The sequence below is a fragment of the Branchiostoma lanceolatum genome, chromosome 5 (genome assembly GCF_035083965.1).
Source record: "Branchiostoma lanceolatum isolate klBraLanc5 chromosome 5, klBraLanc5.hap2, whole genome shotgun sequence".
Classification (NCBI taxonomy): domain Eukaryota; kingdom Metazoa; phylum Chordata; class Leptocardii; order Amphioxiformes; family Branchiostomatidae; genus Branchiostoma; species Branchiostoma lanceolatum.
Genome location: NC_089726.1, coordinates 10,007,228 through 10,027,956, shown reverse-complemented (window position 1 = coordinate 10,027,956; position 20,729 = coordinate 10,007,228). Strand labels below are relative to the sequence as shown.

The 20,729-nt window shown below is 41.3% G+C and overlaps 3 protein-coding genes across 4 annotated transcripts; all 3 read right to left on the bottom strand.

Annotated features, from left to right (window-relative positions):
- Positions 1-5,875: 5,875 nt before the first annotated feature.
- LOC136434965 (protein-lysine methyltransferase METTL21C-like) lies at positions 5,876-10,570 on the bottom strand. Its single transcript, XM_066428100.1, has 5 exons — positions 10,278-10,570; positions 9,789-9,900; positions 9,357-9,466; positions 8,068-8,926; positions 5,876-7,131 (listed from the first exon to the last, which is right to left on the bottom strand). Exons 1-4 carry the CDS (start codon positions 10,434-10,436, stop codon positions 8,636-8,638), a joined length of 672 nt encoding a protein of 223 aa, XP_066284197.1. The 5' UTR covers positions 10,437-10,570; the 3' UTR covers positions 5,876-7,131; positions 8,068-8,635.
- An 817-nt stretch (positions 10,571-11,387) lies between these two features.
- On the bottom strand, positions 11,388-14,725 carry LOC136434964 (protein-lysine methyltransferase METTL21C-like). Of its 2 annotated transcripts, none has more exons than XM_066428097.1 (5): positions 14,350-14,725; positions 13,030-13,164; positions 12,641-12,758; positions 12,253-12,362; positions 11,388-11,886 (listed from the first exon to the last, which is right to left on the bottom strand). In XM_066428097.1, exons 1-5 carry the CDS (start codon positions 14,503-14,505, stop codon positions 11,578-11,580), a joined length of 828 nt encoding a protein of 275 aa, XP_066284194.1. In that variant the 5' UTR covers positions 14,506-14,725; the 3' UTR covers positions 11,388-11,577. The 2 variants fall into 2 exon arrangements, with proteins under 2 accessions (XP_066284194.1, XP_066284196.1); XM_066428099.1 differs by lacking the exon at positions 14,350-14,725 and adding an exon at positions 13,883-14,219.
- Positions 14,726-14,863: 138 nt separating this feature from the next.
- On the bottom strand, positions 14,864-18,763 carry LOC136434966 (protein N-lysine methyltransferase METTL21A-like). Its single transcript, XM_066428101.1, has 4 exons — positions 18,451-18,763; positions 16,814-16,925; positions 16,046-16,143; positions 14,864-15,895 (listed from the first exon to the last, which is right to left on the bottom strand). The coding sequence occupies exons 1-4, from the start codon at positions 18,607-18,609 to the stop codon at positions 15,596-15,598; spliced, it is 669 nt and encodes a 222-aa protein (XP_066284198.1). The 5' UTR covers positions 18,610-18,763; the 3' UTR covers positions 14,864-15,595.
- Positions 18,764-20,729: the final 1,966 nt, after the last annotated feature.

The following is a 20,729-nucleotide window of genomic DNA, read 5'->3' as shown; positions in this document are numbered from 1 at the left end:
CGGACACCACTTAAGTAGGTCATCTGTCATCGACCTGCGTGCCTGGAATGCCAGACCTTACTAACAAGGTATATAGTGACAGGCGGGTCCACAGACGGATTCCTGTAAAATTCTGGGAATTCTTGCCGGAATGCCAGACCTTACTAACAAGGTATAGAGTGACAGGCGGCGTACACGGACGGATTCCTGTAAAATTCTGGGAATTCTTGTGAAACGGGCCTAAAATATACTATTAAGCTCGCTCCTGAAGCTTCGCTAAAATTATGTTCAGAACACATAACGTTAGCACTAAGGCCCCAGAGAATACCTCAGTTGAGAAATCTTGGTTGTGTGGGGCGCAAGTAATATGATATTGTCAAACGTTTTGAGTCGAACTACATATCACTTATGTGGTATATGTTAATACAAAGACCAATGACCTATTTGTGTTAAGAACCATCGTCTCGAGAAAAAAATTCCGAGTCTTTCGCTAAATCAGTCACTTAAACTTTATCATCCACATGAGTTGAAGAAGGTGAACCCATCCTTCATTTTAACAACCCTTCAAGACGGTAGAGTAAATCCTCACGCAGCTAACAAGCAGTTCTGAGTCTTGTGTATACGGCACGACTTACTGCTTGTGCTCTCAAGGTAGCTAATTACACGGAAAGGATGTTGAGTTATATCTTTGCACGGTTGAATGGAATACAAAGTAATCCACAAGCATACCATTTAATATTCTCTGTAAAGACACATTTCTCCAGTAATACAAGAACGTCAAGAATACAGGAATACAAGACCGACATGAAGACGAAAAGAAAATTTTAGGAATCTTAAACATTTTATGAATTTTGAACCTTTTGAAGTTCAATATATCATATGAAAAGGGGAACACTCTACGTCCATATTCGACCGCTGTAGGAGGCTGACCGCTGTAATAGGCTATATACGTGTCGAGATACGTACAATACGACTTAATTTTGCATCACCAACACCACAACCCACACAAAACGGCTCTTGTTTAACCTTTTGTTCCCCGGACAGTCTAATATTCATCACTCATATCGACCGGCCATTTATGTGCCGAATACTCAAACTATGTATGAAAAAAAGCTTCATAGGAATATTTTCCGGAAGAAGAGATAAAGAAATTATTCATATCCAATTAGGAAAGCATGTCTTAACCAGGAAGAGTAGGCTGGGTGTTGAGTCGATGGGGAACTGACAGTTTGAGAACACCTGTTTATCAAGTAAAGCTTTACTCGTACAGCTTCACAAGTTATTCATTAGCACGGTCGCCAACCTTACTTGGTGTTTTTTCCACTTCACAGAACATCCACCGCGATCCTCGTCGTCCATCTTCGTCTACTGCTGTGTTCACAGAGGATTTTTACAAAGGTACAAATAAATGTGTTGTCACCTTTAACTACAGCTGATATTTCAGTACCTTAACAGGGCAGTCACCCCGCGATAGATGTTCAACGGTAGGACTAGACTCTCGGCGCCTCGATTAGATACGTACGATTTATCTTCCCTTTAGACGACGTGGAAACGTAATGGTGATCCAATATAACGCCGTCTGCTACAGCTAACGTCTTAGTACTTGGACAGAATGTTTCATAAATTCCAAACGCAGCTATCGGCAATCTGCCAGAAGCCTGCTGGTAGACGTGCCTGTATCAGAGAGATGCCGATATGCTTCATTGAAAAACAACCTTAGGAAATGTGAAGAGCTCGATAAAAACACATTAAACGACATTGGCAGAAGAATGCAGAAATATTCAGAGCACAGGTTTCTGTTTATACACTGCAAGAGAGGGAAGGTGATATGATTGGATCGTAAACCATTACATGATGGTATGAAAACTATTTGTGACTTATCCAATCTGAGTTTTGCTCTGTTAGGGAAATAATCTTTTCACCGAGTACATAAATGGCTGTAGAATGAGATAATACAGCAAAATTCCCAAGCAGCTACTCTAGCCCTGCGCAGGCGAAATAGATAAAAATCTTGCAGCCTAGACGCACACATGTTTAAGCCACTCCGACTTGTGGGGGCTACAGCTGCAGGTTTTCTAAACTAACAATTTTCTGTAAGATAGATGCTGCTCTTGTACTTCAACATGGCAGTGGTCCAACAGACATGTCTGAAGAGAACCACCATCCACAAAGTCTGATACAGATCTCTGTTCTTCCAAGTGTGTTAAAGTACTGTGTGGCAACTACATATATATCAGGCTATTGCCAGTCTGTTGCAATATGTCGACAACCGTATCGAGCAAATGTCTTCCCTGATAACTGTACTCTTGGACGCCATGGCATCGATCCGATACACTAGAGAGGGCGTACATACACCTACACCACTGTGAAGTAAGTGCCAGTGCGGGCACGTAATAGATAGACATGGCCTTTGTGTCACTTAAGTGCGATGCACGTCTCCAGGAGTTCTTGGAAATCGTTTCTAGGTCCTTTTCATCGGGTAGTAGATATCCGTCATCAAGCTGAGGTTCATTCTCATAATATACAGAATTTAGAAAATATCAAATGTTGATAAAGTATCAAAGTCTAGAAAACTTACTCAAGAAAACACAGTGAAAGGTTATCAAGTAGATGCTTTGATCCATGGAGTTATTGAGATGACAGGAAACATAAATGATAAAGTGTATTGACATTAAGAACGAGAGCAAAGGTCAACGTTGTCCCAATCTGTCAGTAAGTTGTTGGAACGCACTTTCAACATGGGCGGTGAAGCCTACACGATCAGGTCATCACAGCATTACTCTGATTCTGTTTTTCAATTCATCACACGTCAATGATGGACCTGTCACTACAGCTAGCCTTTTTCTTTACTTTACCCCGTTTTATTGACTATTTCAAACATCGTGACATTAAGAGAAGAAACGAACATATAAGCTCATGCGGATATGAATATCATAAATGCTGATATGTGTGTATAATGAATTATGGTTTTTACTGTACCTATCGCGTGTGTACGGCAGTTGGATACTTTTTAGTATCAATTTACGCCCACATCACTATTTCTACAATGATAGGCTCCTACCGTATGGCTCGTCAAAGCTTTGGCGGTATGCCAATGTTACGTGCCGATCACGTGAGAGAAACATGCCAAGCATAATTAACCTGCTTTATCAGTAAGTCTGCAGCCACTTTTAATACATACAGCATACTTTCAACATTTGTCATAAGACATAGCCCATATGCAATCTATCCCGTAGTGATACTTTTCCATTCTGCAAGCCTGAATAAACATAAAACTAGTCACAGCCAGCCATTTGGTTTCATAAGTTAAAGTTGCCATTTACTTGCCAAATAACTGAAAGTTTTACAATGTAAAAACACACTTCGAGTATTTCAAAACGTATGTTTCTGTTTGTTAGATGTGAAACTGACTTATTCTGTTGTTTTCTGGGTTAATTAATTAACCTTTTTGGGCGAGACACATTCTCCATGCACATCAATTATCGAGACTTCATCTTCACTCTCGGGTTTTGAGTCTCGCTGCTCCGGTTCCTCTTCTTCTTCCGCCTCCCTTTTCTGCTCTTCATTCTTTTCCTCAGTCTCCTCTTTCTTCCCCTCTTCCTTATCTCCATCCTTCTCCTTTTCTTCCTCCTCCTCTTCCTGCTCACCACCCTCCGCCTCTTTCTCCTCTTCTTGCTCTCTGTCCTTCTCCTCCTCTTCTTCATCCCCCTCCTCTTCTTGCTCTTCATCCTCCTCGTCTTCATCTTCCTCGTCTTCATCCTCTCCAGCATAGGGTGTCACCACCTTTATCAAAGCCAACAGGGCAAAGCCCGTGATGACCAGAATAGCTACTAAGGCCACAAACAGCACATTTTGCGGCAGGGCGGCCAGGACAACACTTCCTATGAAGGACGCGGTTATAATCATGCCAGGAAGTCCAATGTAGGACAACATACCGCTATACACATTAATCTTGTCTCCTTCTAAACAAATAAACTCAGGATGATTTTCGGACAGTACAGTGTGTTTCCGCTAGGCGTCGTATGTGCACTGGTAGCGGTAATGTTCTAATCCAAAATGAGATTCTGAGCCAACAGGACCGTTGAAATCAGGCAGATGAAATGAGTTATGTTCGTCTTTGCACTTCAGGATCAAAAGGCGTGTCTCTGTAACTTTGACGTCACAACCTTGATAATACCATCAATCCACCGTTAGACTGTTCAGTCTCCGACCAGCCAGGCCACTGACGTATGTTACGCAGGCCCGATGAGTTGGTCCTCGGGAAAGTAATGCGTGTCTTCTTCCTCGTCGTCGTTAAGGAATCCTTGGTACAAGATGGTGATCCAGACGGAAACAATAGCGCCAAGCATCGCCCCTAGGATATACGGGAGCAGGTTCATAGCAAACATCTCAGTTCGCACCAACCCCCAGAAGCCAAAGCACCTACTATGATGACGACATGTCTATCGTAGTTTATAGTCATCCTCTGGTGTGTTTGGTATGGTGTAGGTTGTTCGTATCTACTTGTGTTAGCCTCAATAAAATGGACGCATTTTTTCATCGCTCTCTGCACTTAATTTGATTGCCTGGGTATACTATTTCGGCATGAATTACTTATGACATCTCTCTCAGGTAACCTCACAAACCCCCCTCCAAATGTGTCTAATTGTGCATGACTGTTTGTCAATCGTACCACAGAAAAGCAACGAAACAATCTTGAATACAGTTAGAGTAAACGCGAGCGCTGTCTGCAGAGACATAAGTGGTAATTAGGTCTGAAAAATATGGTATAGCAGTCCATTTATTAATAAGAGAGGGCATTTTTCTGGCCTTGTCGACGTCGTAAATAACAAGTAGAATGTATAATGAATGAGATTAATCAGTATGTACGTCACGAAGGGATGGCGGTAAATGAAATAAGTAATATACCACATCAATCACCATGTGACATCTATCATATGGATTTCACCGTCAACCGCATTGAATAAAAAGGGAATCAAATTTTGCTATTCCCCTAGACTTTCATCAAGGCAATTGAAAGCGATCTCGAACCAGTTTAGCTCAAAAGAAATCAGTGAACGTTCGGACAGATGGGCCAATCTTTCACTGGTCATGACAGAGAAGACAGACGCTACGTGTTGTATTTACAGGTTCATTGTAACGGGGAAATCCCCATAGCTCTTTTCCACATGCACAATGACAATGAACAGTGGACCCCCGTCATAAGGACTGAAACCATTTCCAGTAGCGAGCATGTCGGGTGAGCGACACAGCTAGCACGACTTCTTGGTCCAGAGGCAGGGTCCCTAACCACTGGATTACATATACGTAGCACTACGCTACCTAACTTTTGTGGTCCTCCTAAACTAGTTCAATGTAGGTTTCCCCATTTCATACATCTTGGAAACGCGGAAAAATTCATATTTCTAATGGCTTTAGATAAACCCTTAATCATCAAACATACTTATACCTATATTTACAATATCACTAAGAAGCGAGAAGAGGCCAAATTAACGTAATCATTAGACTAGTGCAAGCTTATATTTGTATGTATATATGTGTGTATTTGCAAACTGTGATGTTTTCAGTTGTGACCTGTACTAAACCCAGTTGGGTATGTGTGTGCAATAAAGGTCTTCCTTCATTCTTAAACCCATAGAATAAAGCGTGACTCCATTTCCCGTTCAGAAACCTTACTCTCGAATGCGTTTCTAAATGTAAGCATGTGTTTGAAGAGGAGGTACGTAGTATTGCCCCCTCCCCTTGTGCAGTGGTTTAGATCGAAATCATTTACTGATTGAAAGATTAAAATTGATATACAACAAAGGCATTTCAATCAAGTACCGCCTGTTTCATTAAGATACCCGCCTTCCCACAAGGGAAACGTGACACGTCATATAAGTTAACATCACGATGCTGCATTATCAACAAGTGTTTAATGAGTCCGGTGTTTTTAAAGAAAAAGACATACAATGCAAATTGTCCAATAACAGTTAAGCTTGATTATTCTAAAACACAAATGATATCCGTTTTCCTACAAGATGATACATGAGTAATAAATGAAATGAAAATTGATATGCAAATATGTAGAATACTCCTCCAAGGTACAGATTCTTTGGTCAGAGTGGTCGCTGACTTATGCTGCTAAATGCGTACCAACGCTAGCGTAGTGCTATGATATCAAGGTACCGTACAGTGGGTAATCCTGGTTACAAATTTCTTCGTAATCATCAAACAAACAGGTGTATATCTATGTCTAATACGATTCGAGCTGAAACAGTGACCATTCTTCAACACTACTCTTCATTCTTCACATTTCTGAAAATAACCACAATATGTCTGAGGTCTGCAGCGTTCATCTTTGTCACGTTTCAAACTTATTTCTCTTGCGTTGTCCTTCCTTTAATTAACCTTCTTCGGTGGGACAGATACCCCATGCATGTCCTTTACCAATGCCTTAACGCCACATTTGGCGTCTGAATCTTGCTGCTCAGCCTCCCCGTTGACCTCCGCTTCATCTTGGTCCTCCTCCTTTGTTCCCTCCGTCTTTTCCTTTGCTTCATCCTCCTTTGAATTTTCTGTCAGCATCATTACCAATGCCGAAATAATTACCAAACCTACAACTATGAGTATGACCAGGCCTACAATAGCCAGGACGATGGTTAGTGCTTGAGTTACCGATTTTCGCGGTAGAGTGGTTAAGAAAAGGCCCATTATGATGGTTGTGGCGGCAACCATGCAAGCAAGTACAGCTGTAGACTTGATAAGAGCCATTTTGTGTTTGCTTCGTGTACTATGCTTAATCGGGAACGGCCTTTTATGTTATGCACTCTGATATGAACTCGCTATGTGTCGCTTCGATTCACTGTAGATGTGCTTCTCAAATGCTAGGATAAAAACTCAAATAGAATGGTGGTGAATTCAAAAGAGCAATTCTTGGGCTACTTAGATCATCAATGTGTACTAGTCCCTACTTCTAAGTCTTTAAATGAAGTCACTGTTCGGTACCATTGACCGCTGACTGCTCAGTTCTGTGCCCGGTAGGTGAGGCTTCAATGTTTTCACCGTTGTAAGCGTTTTGCGTGTCCTCTTCCTTGTCGTTGCTGAGGAGACCCTGGTACAGAATGGTCCGCCAGAAGAAGACGATGGCGCTGAGAAGGACCAGTGCAGTTCCTAGGACATACGGGAGCAGGTTTATAGGAAACATCTGAATCATCAAACCAGAGGTCAAAGCGCCAACTATCATGGTGACATATCTATGGTAGGGTGACGATAAGTCTTCTTCAAGTGTGTTGGACATGGTGTAGGTTGATTACGGCTAATTAGCTACCCATGGCCTTTCTCCCTCGGCTGTTATGTGCTCAAGTATACAATAAGGTATCCTTGCCGTACACAGTGCAATGCAGTGCAATCTGCAAACATAAAACACCCGTGTCTACTCCAGATTTTCTATAGATATGTTTCTGCGCATGCTCTTAATAATCCATGTAACCGATACGCTATTGTGGCCACGGTATCAGTGAAAACGAACACGCCTTTCAAATCAGACATACTAGTAGTGCATATGAAAACATTCTTCAAATGCACTATGGACTAGAGGCCATTATAATCGTACCCTTGACATCGCTTCCACCCGAATTATGACAAATCTGTTACGTTAAAATAGCGGTAGACAGACATCACATTAATCAAAGTGCACCGAATCTCTACATTTAAGCATGTCTGTTTTAACTCAAAACCTTTGTAAACATGTGAGTGATGCTTTGTCTAATAATGGTTAAATGGTTAAACCCAACCATGGTCAACCTTAGTTAACTTAGAACTTTGACAGTAGTCTAGATAACTATTTTTGATTCCCATGTATTCCCATGTACTTGTTTGTCTGCAATTAGCCTTCGGGCATGAACTTGCAATAAAGTTATTACTAATAATAATATCTATTTTGACAGATACAAAAGCTAGTGCCTGGTGACAACTCATTCATCACCTGTACCGTCCCCACAAACAATACGGATAAAACCAAGCTTATCTACCTAGGGGACGGACACTGCCCACTCCAAAACGCACATAACCATAATGTTCTTTGTGTATGTGTATCTATGCTCTTACCTGGTGTTCAATAGACGAAAACAAGATCAGCAGTCGAACGAGGACAGTGTTTCGTTTGCCCTGTGTCAGATGGTCCACTTTGCTCCTCCGCAAACCGTATGCACCTCACGCAGTGTTATAGCTAGGTGAGGTCTAAACAGTCTACTATGTCTGAGACTAAATCAACGACCACCCACACCTGATTGTACCAATACACTTTATGTGGTATAGAATATCCGGCCTGTTCAAATGAATAATTAATACACGAACTGAGTCACGGATCTATATATAACTTTCCGCCTGTAGCATAATATGATTTCTACATCAAACAGACATTGAGAATACAAAGGGTTTACAAAGCCAACTTTTTATTACTGGTCTATTTCCATTTTCATCACTTTATACAGCCGCTGGTACGTTATTTCTCACCAGGATTTTGCATCCCCACAGAAAAAAAAATGTTTGGCATCTGGCGATCTACATAAACACGCAAATAAAACTGCCTTTTCATTTTCTATTTCTATAGCTGAAGTGATCACAGTCTCATGTTACAGCCATATGCATTGACGAAAAACTGAATTATTTAGCATCATCTGAGTGTCCCCTCTAACAGCTTCATCCGGTTACCCATGATGCTGTGTTGCTTCAGGACACAAAAATGCTCCTTAAAGAGACGAACGAACTTGCTGTCCCTTTCCTTGACCCTGATCTGGTACCCAATCAGGATCCGTGTATCTTTGTCACTCAGATATTTGATTGTGGTGATGAGATCTTGGAAAACGTCTTCGATGTACACAACTTCGATCCCAATGACGTAGTCGTAATGGACGCGATGCATCGGAAACGCTGCAAGGTTCTTTCCCCACGTCAGGGGGCGCACCTAAGTTGGGATGAAATATGTTAGAATGTTGAGTCTAGCCACTGTCACACTGTGTCAACAATGAACGTACAGTCAAACTCCTCTTATTTTCGTCTGCGACTTGGACAAAAAAGGGCAAAATTGTAATGTAATAAATCTTTTACTTAATGTTGTCACGGATTAAGTGACGTTCCACTCGCTATCATTTGTCAACAGATCGCATACTTAACTTGGATGCAGTTGACAACACTATGGTTACCCCAATCCTTGACATCATCTAACAGGATCATAGCACCCATCTATTAGCCTGGAGTCCAGCCTTGTTAGCTTAGGCCCGCCGCTCCCAACGTCCGCTAGCCGCCAGCTTGCTGGGAGCGGGCCAAAGCTAACAAGGCTGGACTCCAGTCTACCCATCTTTTGTTTTTCCATACAGAAAATAATCGCTGCATACTTTGGGCTGATATTTGCAGACACAGCTTTGTCCTTCCATCGTGTTGGACGTCACGTTCTCAGCCGTGCAGGGGAGGATGTCGGGAAGGTCAGTGATGGTGACGTCAGCGCCTAAACAAATATGGTGAAGGTCATGACACAGAAACATGCGCTGGAGAAACCAACATGCGCCCTAAACAAATTTAGGTATCTTAAACTTTATCATCGATACAAATTCACGTCTAGTCTCCCTCAGTCCCTCACATTGTCTGTAATCATATATTTTCGTCGATATGTAACGTAGACTCATATGCATTCAACACTGACTGAGAGTGATGATAATCGTAGGATTTTACTTGTTTAAACACTGACAGTCAACTCATAGCCACGACGTCGTAACGTTCAAAAGTATGTTAGCCTTAATACAAAATCAACAAGCAACGTTTGAACAGACCTAGGAGACTTGCGACTATTCCAACCAATCCGGTGCCAGCTCCCAATTCTATGACCTTCTTGTCCTCCAATGAAAGCTCGCCAGACTCAACGTACTCGGCAAACGCCTCGCCCTGATTCAATTTGAAAACAAAACGTTGACCACTTGGCAGTTGCTTGTGAAGATTATTTCTCAACATAGAATTACATGGGATGTTTTTTTTTCTAATAGTGACGAGAAATTGTTACAAATATTGAAGACATTTTTGCCCATCTAGGCTAAGTCAAGTTCACACGAAAGACATGTTCACAAACATACACACGTTGGCTCGAATATAGTAGTCTATAGCATATAGGCTAGGATTCTCCTCGCTTCTTAGTAACAGTGAAAATGTAGGATTGTATGGGTTTATCTATGGTCGCTTTATCAAACCGCATAAGGAATGCATTATTTTCAATCATCTGAAAGATTATTAAGCTAACGTTACATGCAGATAGGCCTGCCACATACCCCTGGCCAGATTCTTTTCCCGATTGCCTCCTCCGTGTTCTCGCCTACATCCCTCTCCCTGATGACGATCTCCCTTCCCACGAAATGATACGGTCTCATCCTGCACCTTTTCCTCATCAACTCCTGCGCCCTATCCTTGTATGTGGACATTTCTGCCATGTGCTTTCACCTCCTTCGTGTCAGGACGTCTTCAAAAGGATGAAGTGTTTAAACGCCTGCTATAGGACCACACAGATACGAGAAAGTCACCGGTCTGTACTGGCCAATCCGTAGTATCATATGTGCCAACTGGTAAAGTGACTTCACACGGTGCCTTCGGTCCATATCAAATTACTGTTTACACAATAATCATGGCAATATTCCAACATAATAGAGTGACCTTATATAGCTATGTACACAATCTCTACATTCAGAGACGTTAAAAAACAAACGTGTTCGTCCTTTTATCACTGAAAAAAATGGGTCCGAAGAAGCTTTTTTTGTATATATTTCGGTTCGCTGTTTTCATTATCCCGTAAACCCTTCCATCATCGCGACATTTGCCAAGTTTTGCTCCACACGATACCACCAGAAACGTCTATAGAAATATATCAATCATACTCAATGAACGCTGACGTGGTCACACCCAACGCCATATATGGGCATTGGTTGAGAAGTGTTGTTGCGGTGGTGGACGATGTTGATTACAGATATGCCGCTATGCGTTTTGTTGGAATGGAGTCACAATTTGTGAAGAGGCCAGGGCGGCTGTTTTATTGCTGTGAACGCTCGCAATAGCACGTCGACCAAGGGCGACAAGGAAGAAAATATGCAGGTCAAAGTTGGGTTGCCTATCGTGATTTGTCTAAACCGGCACGTACTCAAGTCGAATGCCAGATGGGTTCAATAGTGCTCTGTCTTTCCGGTTTACTCTCTCTCTCTCTCTCTCTCTCTCTCTCTCTCTCTCTCTCTCTCTCTCTCTCTCTCTCTCTCTCTCTCTCTTACGTGCACACACATGAGTACACACACACATGCACGTGTAAATACACACGCGCGCAAACACATGCACTTGTCATTCAAAGTGAACTTGAGGAAAACAGATCGGGAAAGAAATGAACAATACTCGGTCCATTTTCATCATTATAAGGCATTTATCAGATTCACACAGACCAAACGGTGGGACAACGACAACAGTTGAGTGCTCTAACAACCTGAATTCGACGCACTTGTACATAACTATTATACCGAAACCGTCACATAGCATAACATCACACCACATTGCTCGAAAAACACATCATGAAGGAAAACGAGTACTACAATTTCAAGAAATGTTTTCCGCCGGCAGAAGTTTGGCCATTAAGACTGTGAACGCTCGACCCTTGACAGCCAATTCACTAAGAACATTGAAATTCTCGAAAAACAGTTTTCTGAAGTTTTCCTCCCGTTGCTTGATCCGGACATAATATCCGATAAGAATAACGGTGTTCTCGTCGCTCAGGTGTTTGATGGTGGCGATGAGGTCATTAAAAACGGGCTCGATGTACACACATTCCATTCCGATGACGTAGTCATATCGAGGGTTATTCCTAGGGTACTCTGCAAGGTCCCGGCCCCACGTTAGAGGGCGCACCTAGAAAACGATGTACGACAATATTCCTGTAAATGATTTCAAATGACAAATAGAAACTGCCCTGTGAGTCCATTTAGCAGCATTAAGTGTTAACGAGTATTTTCTATCGCCTTACATCTTTATGTAGTCTGAAGAACATTTGAGGGATGTTTTATGTCATACATTATGAGGACAAGCCGTGACTTACTGACTGGGATGAGTATAAATATAAAAAAAATGTGAAGAAGGTTAGAGATAATTTCACGGTGTTAGCTGCGTACATTCTTGGCTATATGAATGTTAGGTTTATAAGGATTAAAAGGAAGGAGATATTTTGTGTCGTCACACCATGTAAGTCCTTATCATGGTAATTAAGACTAGCGTCACCTTTGGAGTATATCTACACAATGACGTGTTGTTGTCCATGGTGTTCATTAAGACGTTCTCTTCCGTGTAGGAAATGATGTCAGGTAGGTCAGTCAGGGTCACGTCAGCCCCTATGGCATTAACAATTACAAGTGACAAAAGAGAAACCGTTATTACTGACCTGTCCCAAGTTCGACACATATCTGCAAGTTCGGCATTTCAAATTAGTATTTTCACAGTCACTAACGTTACCACTACCTGCCTCACACACAGGTGGCAAGAGGGAGATTGGGACACTCGGAGAGCGTGACGCACACCCAGTCACACACAGAGAGAGAGAGAGAGTTTCCAAGACTGAGTAAATAAGAACAGTATGAAGCCTTAGTGTGTATAAATGACCCATGCTTACCCAGAAAACTTAACGCAATCCCGACGAGTCCTGTTCCCGCTCCCAGCTCGATCACTTTCTTGTCTTCAAACGACATGTTGCAATTACCCGATTCCAGAAACTCAGCAAACGCCACGCCCTATAGGAAAGAACAACACGCGTCAGAATAGATCAAGACTAACAGTCAAACCTGGAAAGGGCATCATGGAAACTTGGTTTTTAACATCGTAAGACTTAACTGAATTAAATGCATGTGTCAGGAAACTACAAGAATTGACCAATTTCAAGTTTAAGGTGTAAGCTTCGTGTAACCCTTTCTCCCTTTCTTCTACTTATGATTATGGAACTCTAAAACCAAAAAGATGGCAAAAACACATCGGTCCACGATGTTTTCGTGCAGTGTATGTTACCCCAGGCCAGAGCCGCTTCCCTATGGCCAGGTCCGTCTCCTCGCCCACGTCGCTCTCCCAGATGGCGATCTCCCGGCCCAGCAGCTGGAACACCGGCCTCCGCCGCCGTGTCCGCATCATCTCACGAGCTCTCTCCTTCAAGAACGATCGGGACATAGTTTCTCAATAATGTCTCTCATGAATCTGACCTCCATTAACACTATAAGTATTCCGCTTGGTTACATAAATCCGCCACTTGTGAAAAACAGTGGGGTTGAGAGATCTCTAGTACAGTACCCTCATGTATGCACAGTTTAGATATACAGGAGTGCATTATACAGGGGGACGTTGGGTTTGAGATCTGTTTGGACGTATATTTTCAGGGTGGCGGAATTATGAACCCTGGTGAGCTTATGTTAGTAAATGTTACTTATTTTTGTCTATATCATGATTTTGGCAAGAGAAGTACAAAAGCCTGAAAAAAAACTTGTTTGATGCACGACCTCTGACCTTTGAACGCATTATAAAGCTCAACACACGAATTTCAAAAGTTTTTAATTCACGCGCACAATATTTGAACTTATACAAAGTCATGTACACAAATACACATTGCAAAATGTACAAATTGTATATTCAGTCTTGTAACCTTTTGTGCACTCTCTATACACGCCACCGAAGCTTTGCTATTGCACTTTCGCCCATTTCAGTCTGTGCAAGCGACTAGCATGGTACAAGATAGTTTCTTGCTCGTGAAGGCGAGAATAGATTTGGGTCAAGGACCCGTCTTATATCTATTTTGGGCTGGGTCTATATGGCTAGCAGATAGTTCACCCTACGTCAGGCACAATGTAACGGATAAGATTCTATACATAACTGAGCGTTTTGTCCCCAGACATTGGTATCTTCATTCTATATCTTATAACGGCGACTGAAGGTTTCCTCGCTGCCTATTATTTCTATTTTCTGGCAGCTATCTTGTCCGGTGGATCTGGTATCCTCCCAGGGACGGCGATATCTGATATAGCAGCTATTTCTTACGTACGTGCTGGCACATCAGCGACGCTGACATGTGTAAACAGTGTACTAACCCAGTACAGAACGTACATACTTTATAATCGTCCATTTTTACACGTCTCACTGATGTACTGTTAACATTACATGTTCGGGCTTGTTTGATATTTCTTTTTCACTTTTTTCTGGATCCTCAACGGGCTTTTGAACCGCGGTTACTCTAAGTTTCTAGAGCGTTCACTGATTGCTTTACATGTTCTAGAGTCTTATATATAGATAGTCATATATGAAACGCCTTTACGAGTTAATCAAAACTGCAAAGTTACGCACCAGTCTTTCTGCATAAGGTACCGGTTTAGAATTCCGCTCGAGGATTGTTAGCAGGTCATCCATGTTTGCTGGACTGTCTGCTGCAATTTGATCTATCTTGGACGACCTTGCGTTTCCACAGTACACCGCAGCTTTTAGTGCAGATGGCGTGAACATCTCAGGACGGATGACAAGCGGGTAACATGATCTGCAGCTATATTTTTAACCTGTTACAATAAGCGATGAAATGTTTACTCGAATGCACCAGTCTGTCATGAGTTTGACATGTGTAAGGATATCATTTCTCCACTACCGGAGAATGACGTCTTAGCGCACTGCATGATGGGAAATAGTCCCGAAATATCTTGCAGTGAAGATTCGAAGTGCAACCGGATTTTTCCTGCTCCGATGACGCTTCGTAGTGAGGGGTTTTGAATCACGTCAACTCAAATAGGGCTATTCGAACAACCCGACTTTAACTACACTACCTTTATCTAATCTCAGTTGTTTCTATCTTAAAAGTAACGAAAAGAGGTTTCAAAGGAATGGAACAGAATATTTAATAGTTGTTTGAATATTACACAACATCAGTTCACATCTCAACTACATGAAATAGATATTCTGCCAAATGTAACTTTGGCTTGCTTCAATTAAGTACCTTGAGTCTAATACAGGATTATATATAAATGTATGTATAAGAAAAGTACATGTTATGTGTAAAGTATATGATTGAGGAACCACGATCATGAATATGAAAATAAACCATTGCGACCTTCACATGATTTGACCTACATCCTGGACTGGTTGCCTTGGAACATTCCAGTTGGCTTCAGGTTGTCATGAACTGTTTGTCTTCCAAATACTGATGTGACGAGGTCAAGGGGGCTGTAGTTCTTTCAACATCCGCCTGGGAGCAAAACACGTCATCAAGTGCCACTACCGTCTAAACATTATCCCCATGTCCTAAATCGCCTAACGGCCAACCGTGCTAAGAACACATCAATATTTATTTTTTGTAAACTTAATGCTTACATATCAAACATGATCTAAACCAGCACACTGGCTTTATGCACGTGTAAAATTTGTAAAATTATATGTATGACATTTTGCAAACTTCCCGAAAAACAATCCCAAAATAATAAAGAATTGGATAAAGATCTTCATGCATGAAAAATATAGAACTCCAGCACCGCTTTTGTTTTGCGAATTGCGCGTTAACCGAAAGGTTCCGTGCTTTGGGATTTTAAGCTTGGACATCGATGTCTTCTTAACTTTTCAATCTAGCCTCAAACAACACCTTGTTGACACCCTGTCCGGGGATCTTGTGTTCCTTCACAATTTTAAAGTGCTTCTTCAAGAGTTCGATGAACTTAAGGTCACGACTCTTCACCCGGAAGTGACAACCCAGTAGAACCGTGGTTTGTGGGTCACAGAAGTGCCTCAATGTCGCGAGTAGGTCATGGAACGTTTCCTCTATGTAGAAGACGTCAGCACCGATGACGTAGTCGTAGTGGATACTCGGTCCATTGACCTTGAATAGGTTCCTTCCCCACACCAGGGGACGCACCTGTACAAAGTTTGATAAAAAAGGATTCATTGATTAATTAATTAATTAATTCACCATAAACAAACACGGATTTAGTGCGCCAATGTGCACATTTGCCAACAAGAACTGAAAAACATTAAATTGTTTGTAATGATATTTGACAGAAATTACCTTTGGTGGATACTTGCATCCTTCCTTTGTGTTAGGACGGACGTTTTCCTCCATATTGCCGACAATGTTGGGAAGGTCAGTGAGTGTCACGTCCGCCCCTGTGGCGTGGCGAAAAAATCATATCATTAACTGTAGCAATGGCACGATTCACCACAAGAGCCACAATGAAGCTGCTGATGATGAGTAAGATGACGCATATTGAGAGCTATTTGGTACCGGTACGCTTTTCAGGGTTAAAAATAGGTTTTGGGTGTATTCTGCGTATTTTCCCATAATCTTTCTTCCTTCTGTATAGTGTGTATTACAACTGAAATGTTTTAACATCTCTTTACGTTTCATTAACATCGTACCAATTTACATCGAGTGATGTGTTGTCTGAGAATGATGAGTTAGAGCCCTGTAGCACCTTTGTTACCGTGGCGTCACAGAATGACGATATAACTGCCAAGAGCACTTTAAATTTGTTCAGTTCTTGCTGTAATCCAGCGGTAACTAGACATTGTTAAAAACATATAATGCCAATATTTGTCATGTATGTATTTCTGCTTTTTTTTCTTGACAAGGCGCTTGACGTGTGCTTTTCTTTCTTTCTTACAGGGTTCAAGTTGCCACAGGGTTCCTCGCATGACCTACAACTTCTGAAACGACGACTTACCCATCCTCCAAGCAGAGATTTCGGTCGAGAGGGCTAGGAGTGGCGCGATTTTTAACGTTTCTCTCAAAATCTAGCCCTCTCGACCGAAACCCCTGCTTAGAGAATAGACTTACCGAGAAGACTGGCCACTATACCGACCAGTCCTATTCCGGCTCCTAATTCTAGTACTTTCTTATCTTGCATAGGAAAGCAGCCGTTCTGCAGGAACTGGCAAAGGTCCACTGCCTACCGTTATGGCCAGTTTCGGATATCATAGAGAGAGGAAATCAATAGAAGAGGAAGACGTTCGGTTAGAATAGCACGGTAAAATTGTAAAACAATGTGTCACGGAGTAAAGATGGATATAAATGTTGTTTGATGTAGGTTTGATATAACGTTACCATGATATCTAACTCTTAACACTGAGGATAAGGTCACTTAACTCCAAGGACATTCAAGGACAAGAGTCATTATTTGCTAAGATCGCACAGAAGATTCATATGCCTAAGGTCATTTAAGGACATACAACTATATACGGCAATAGTCCCCTTTATAGATATCGTTTAGGTAAACAAGTCCTTGACATCACATTCTGGAGAGGGTGGGGTGGGTGGATATTTATCGAATTTATAACAATCGAGTGGCGGTAGGGAACTGGCATCATTGACTGGCGATGGGGAACAATATGTTTCAGATGTTGCTGTACGTCTTAGTTTTTATATGGATTACCCCATTAAAAATGATATTTTTCTCTCCTACAGGTCACTAGGGCCAAGAGATATTGTTGTTGTCAGCGACGATCTAAATCTGTAACATTCTCGGTATGCCGTGCATCACATTAACGTGCTGTGTTGTCCGTACTGTCCATGAGGCCCTATCCGTCAAGAAGTCTTACAGCTGAATAGCAAGGTCATTTTTATTCACAACCAAGTAGTTTACAAGAGCCGACTGTCTGCCATCTTCATCAGGGCAATACTGGTTATTATAGACAGTCGTCAAAACGTCGGCTCTTGAAAAATACTTGGTTGTGAATAAAAGAACCTTGCTATTCAGTCATTCCCCAACCTGATGAAATTATTCACGGCAGTCTTACAGCTGATTCGAATTGGCCTAGTCTGGTTATGATGACAATAGTCATATACAGTGTACTCATTATACATTCATTAATAGGGAATAATCTTTTGGTGCGTTTTTTACCAAATGTAAGGTATGGCCACTTTTAAAAAGTTTGATTTTTTTTGTACAATGGGTGAATTAAAAACATATTTTCTACTTACAGTTTATATATATATATATATATATATATATATATATATATATATATATATACATAACTGGCACACCTTCATTATGTTTATGATTAGCTCTTGCTTGATTAGACAATGCAACATTTAAGACAAAAATTTGTAGAACGTTAATAATTCTTTTGCCATATAGTAAACATGGTATTGTTTCGTGCATGAAAAGTGTAGAATATACTTACAATGTTTGTGCATTCTTTACTTACAAACTTTCTTTATAGTCGACTAGTCGCTTGCAATAACATCTTAACAGATTCATCGTTGCCGTGCCATTGCAAATAGAATCATACACAGAAATTCTCTAGAAGCATCGGGGAAGGTTGTTGCTGATATTTTTGTCAGCAGCTATACCTCTTTGATAATCCTTTTAAAAGACGTTTTGCTCTGTAAAAGAGCTGTGAACAGTCAGCAATTTGACACATTTCACAAAAGTTGGCACCAGAAGTCGTGAGAAAGTTAGCCTTACTGACCGATGGCCAAACTCTCTTGCCAATCTCATCCCCATCGTCTCCAATATTCCTCTCCCACAGGATGATGTCCCTACCCACGAAGTTATAGAGCTGCATCCTGTCTCTCTTCGGGAGCTGGTCGTGCATGTTGTGCCTGCTCAATGGCTCTGTCATAGGCATGTTGATGGTTTGGTGTTGACTGATATACAGAGAAAGTTTTCCTTCTCTTTAACCGCTGGTAGTAGTTGCTTTCAAAGGCTCGTAATTCTTCTGTTACTACAACTGTGTCGACGTGTTGTCGCTTTTATTGCTGACAAGACTTGGCACTGGCGCCAACATTTCTCTGTGGCCAGTCTCCGCTGTTCTAGGCGGTTCTATGGCAGGATGTGGGGATTTGACGGATGGTTGTGGGGTGTTGTTGGAGCACATTCTCTGCGAGGCTGACGTTATTACGTGGGATACGTGATCGTTTAGCCAAGTGCCGTGCACTGGTTAGCGCTTAGTTGGAGGATATCATTTAACGTGTCCGAAGTCATGTCCTGCGAATTCTTGACAATTTGTATTTTAAGCGATGTGAAATACGGTCAGCTACACAAGTGTACGGCTGATGGTACAACGTTAGGAATGAGATAATATGATATAATGTGTATCTCTCTTCTGCTAGAAAATCTAAGTTTTCAATCTTAACATTTGCAATTCAACCTTTGTTCAAAAAATAGATTTGAAGTCGCCATCCTTTGTATTTGGTATGTATATATATACATTTGGTTTCGAATTCTAATGGTCTACAAATTCCGTTTGAAAAGTATCCGTTTGTGATATACTTTCATGCCTTCAAAGAGCAGGGTAGTCAAATATGGTGCCAGAAACATTCTATGACAACTCGAGTTTCATATTAAAGTTCTCACTAGCTCTGATTCCCACATGGCCTAAACCAGGCGTTTAAAGACTCACTCTTTCTACTATATATAGTAAAGGCAAACCAGGGGCTGAAAGGACTAAGATACAGACAAGAGATACAAAAAAACATCCATTTATTAGTCGTTATGTGACACATCAATACAGTTATTTCTTGATTCCTTAAGCTTACGGAGGTACACTCGAATTGTAGACACCGCGATCAAACATCCATGTTAAGAATTTGGAAACACCCAATATTATATTCCAATATCCTATTTGTACAAGGAAGGTATGTGCAGTATCCTAGCTGCCCCAACTGTTGTAGGGAGGTTGCCGTATTTACATAGCATATTTGTGTAAACCCGACTTCTTTCTAAAATGATGTTGATTATCACTACAACGACCAAAACTCAAGCACGAGTCTACATTTGTTGAAAATCCATAATGTGTCTATTTACATCACAGGCATTTAACAAAACCACAAGGAGGAGATCATACATGCACTGAAAATTAACGGGTTGAGGATATCCACTATTTCTTATAACTTATTTGCATCCTTCTGTCTGTCCTCAGAGCATTGGCTTCGGGACCCATCTACATTTTCTTACTACATCATAAATGTATGACAAAACTGCATCATCTTCTTTCCTCCCCACTCGACACAACTACCGATGAACTAGGAATGATTCATTATCACTTTCGTGGTAAGGTCTCTTCTCTAAACATTCGTACAATAGACCGACCTTCCAACAGCTAAAACATCGACTATAACATGGGCCATTTTCCACATACATCTTTGAAATTCGTGCTGTTCTCTCTTGGCAACCTCTATTACAATTGTGTATGGCTGTTCAATATTGTTACAAGCTTGTGATGGAAATATAGATCCTACATATTCTATGGACAACAGTCGATTTTACATTCAAGATACAAGACAGCACTTTCTCGATAAAAACACACGGGCTACAAAACTACATCTGTATTTTTTTCTTCAAATCGGTACAATATAATCTACATACACAGTCTGTCACATCAAAATAGTATATATAGTTGCACAGTGGTTATAGCCATCATCATGTGCCGTTTGCAGTGGCAGGTTTCGGAGATACATTATCACAATATAGGGCACGATCAACAACACTTCGACATTGCCATTACAGAATGACTTCAGACGACCAACTCACTGAAAGACAAGATTTTTACACCGCCCATTGTATGTATTACACAATGTTAGCTACATATCTATGACATTTTCCATCGTTGAGGTCTCAGAAATGAGGAATTTCTAACCTTCAGTTCGACGTACATACACAGAGCTGATCACATAGAAGGACATCTGGCGGTCTGTACAGTGTCACAATGAACAGGTTAACACCAGTATTCGTATTGCCTTATAATGT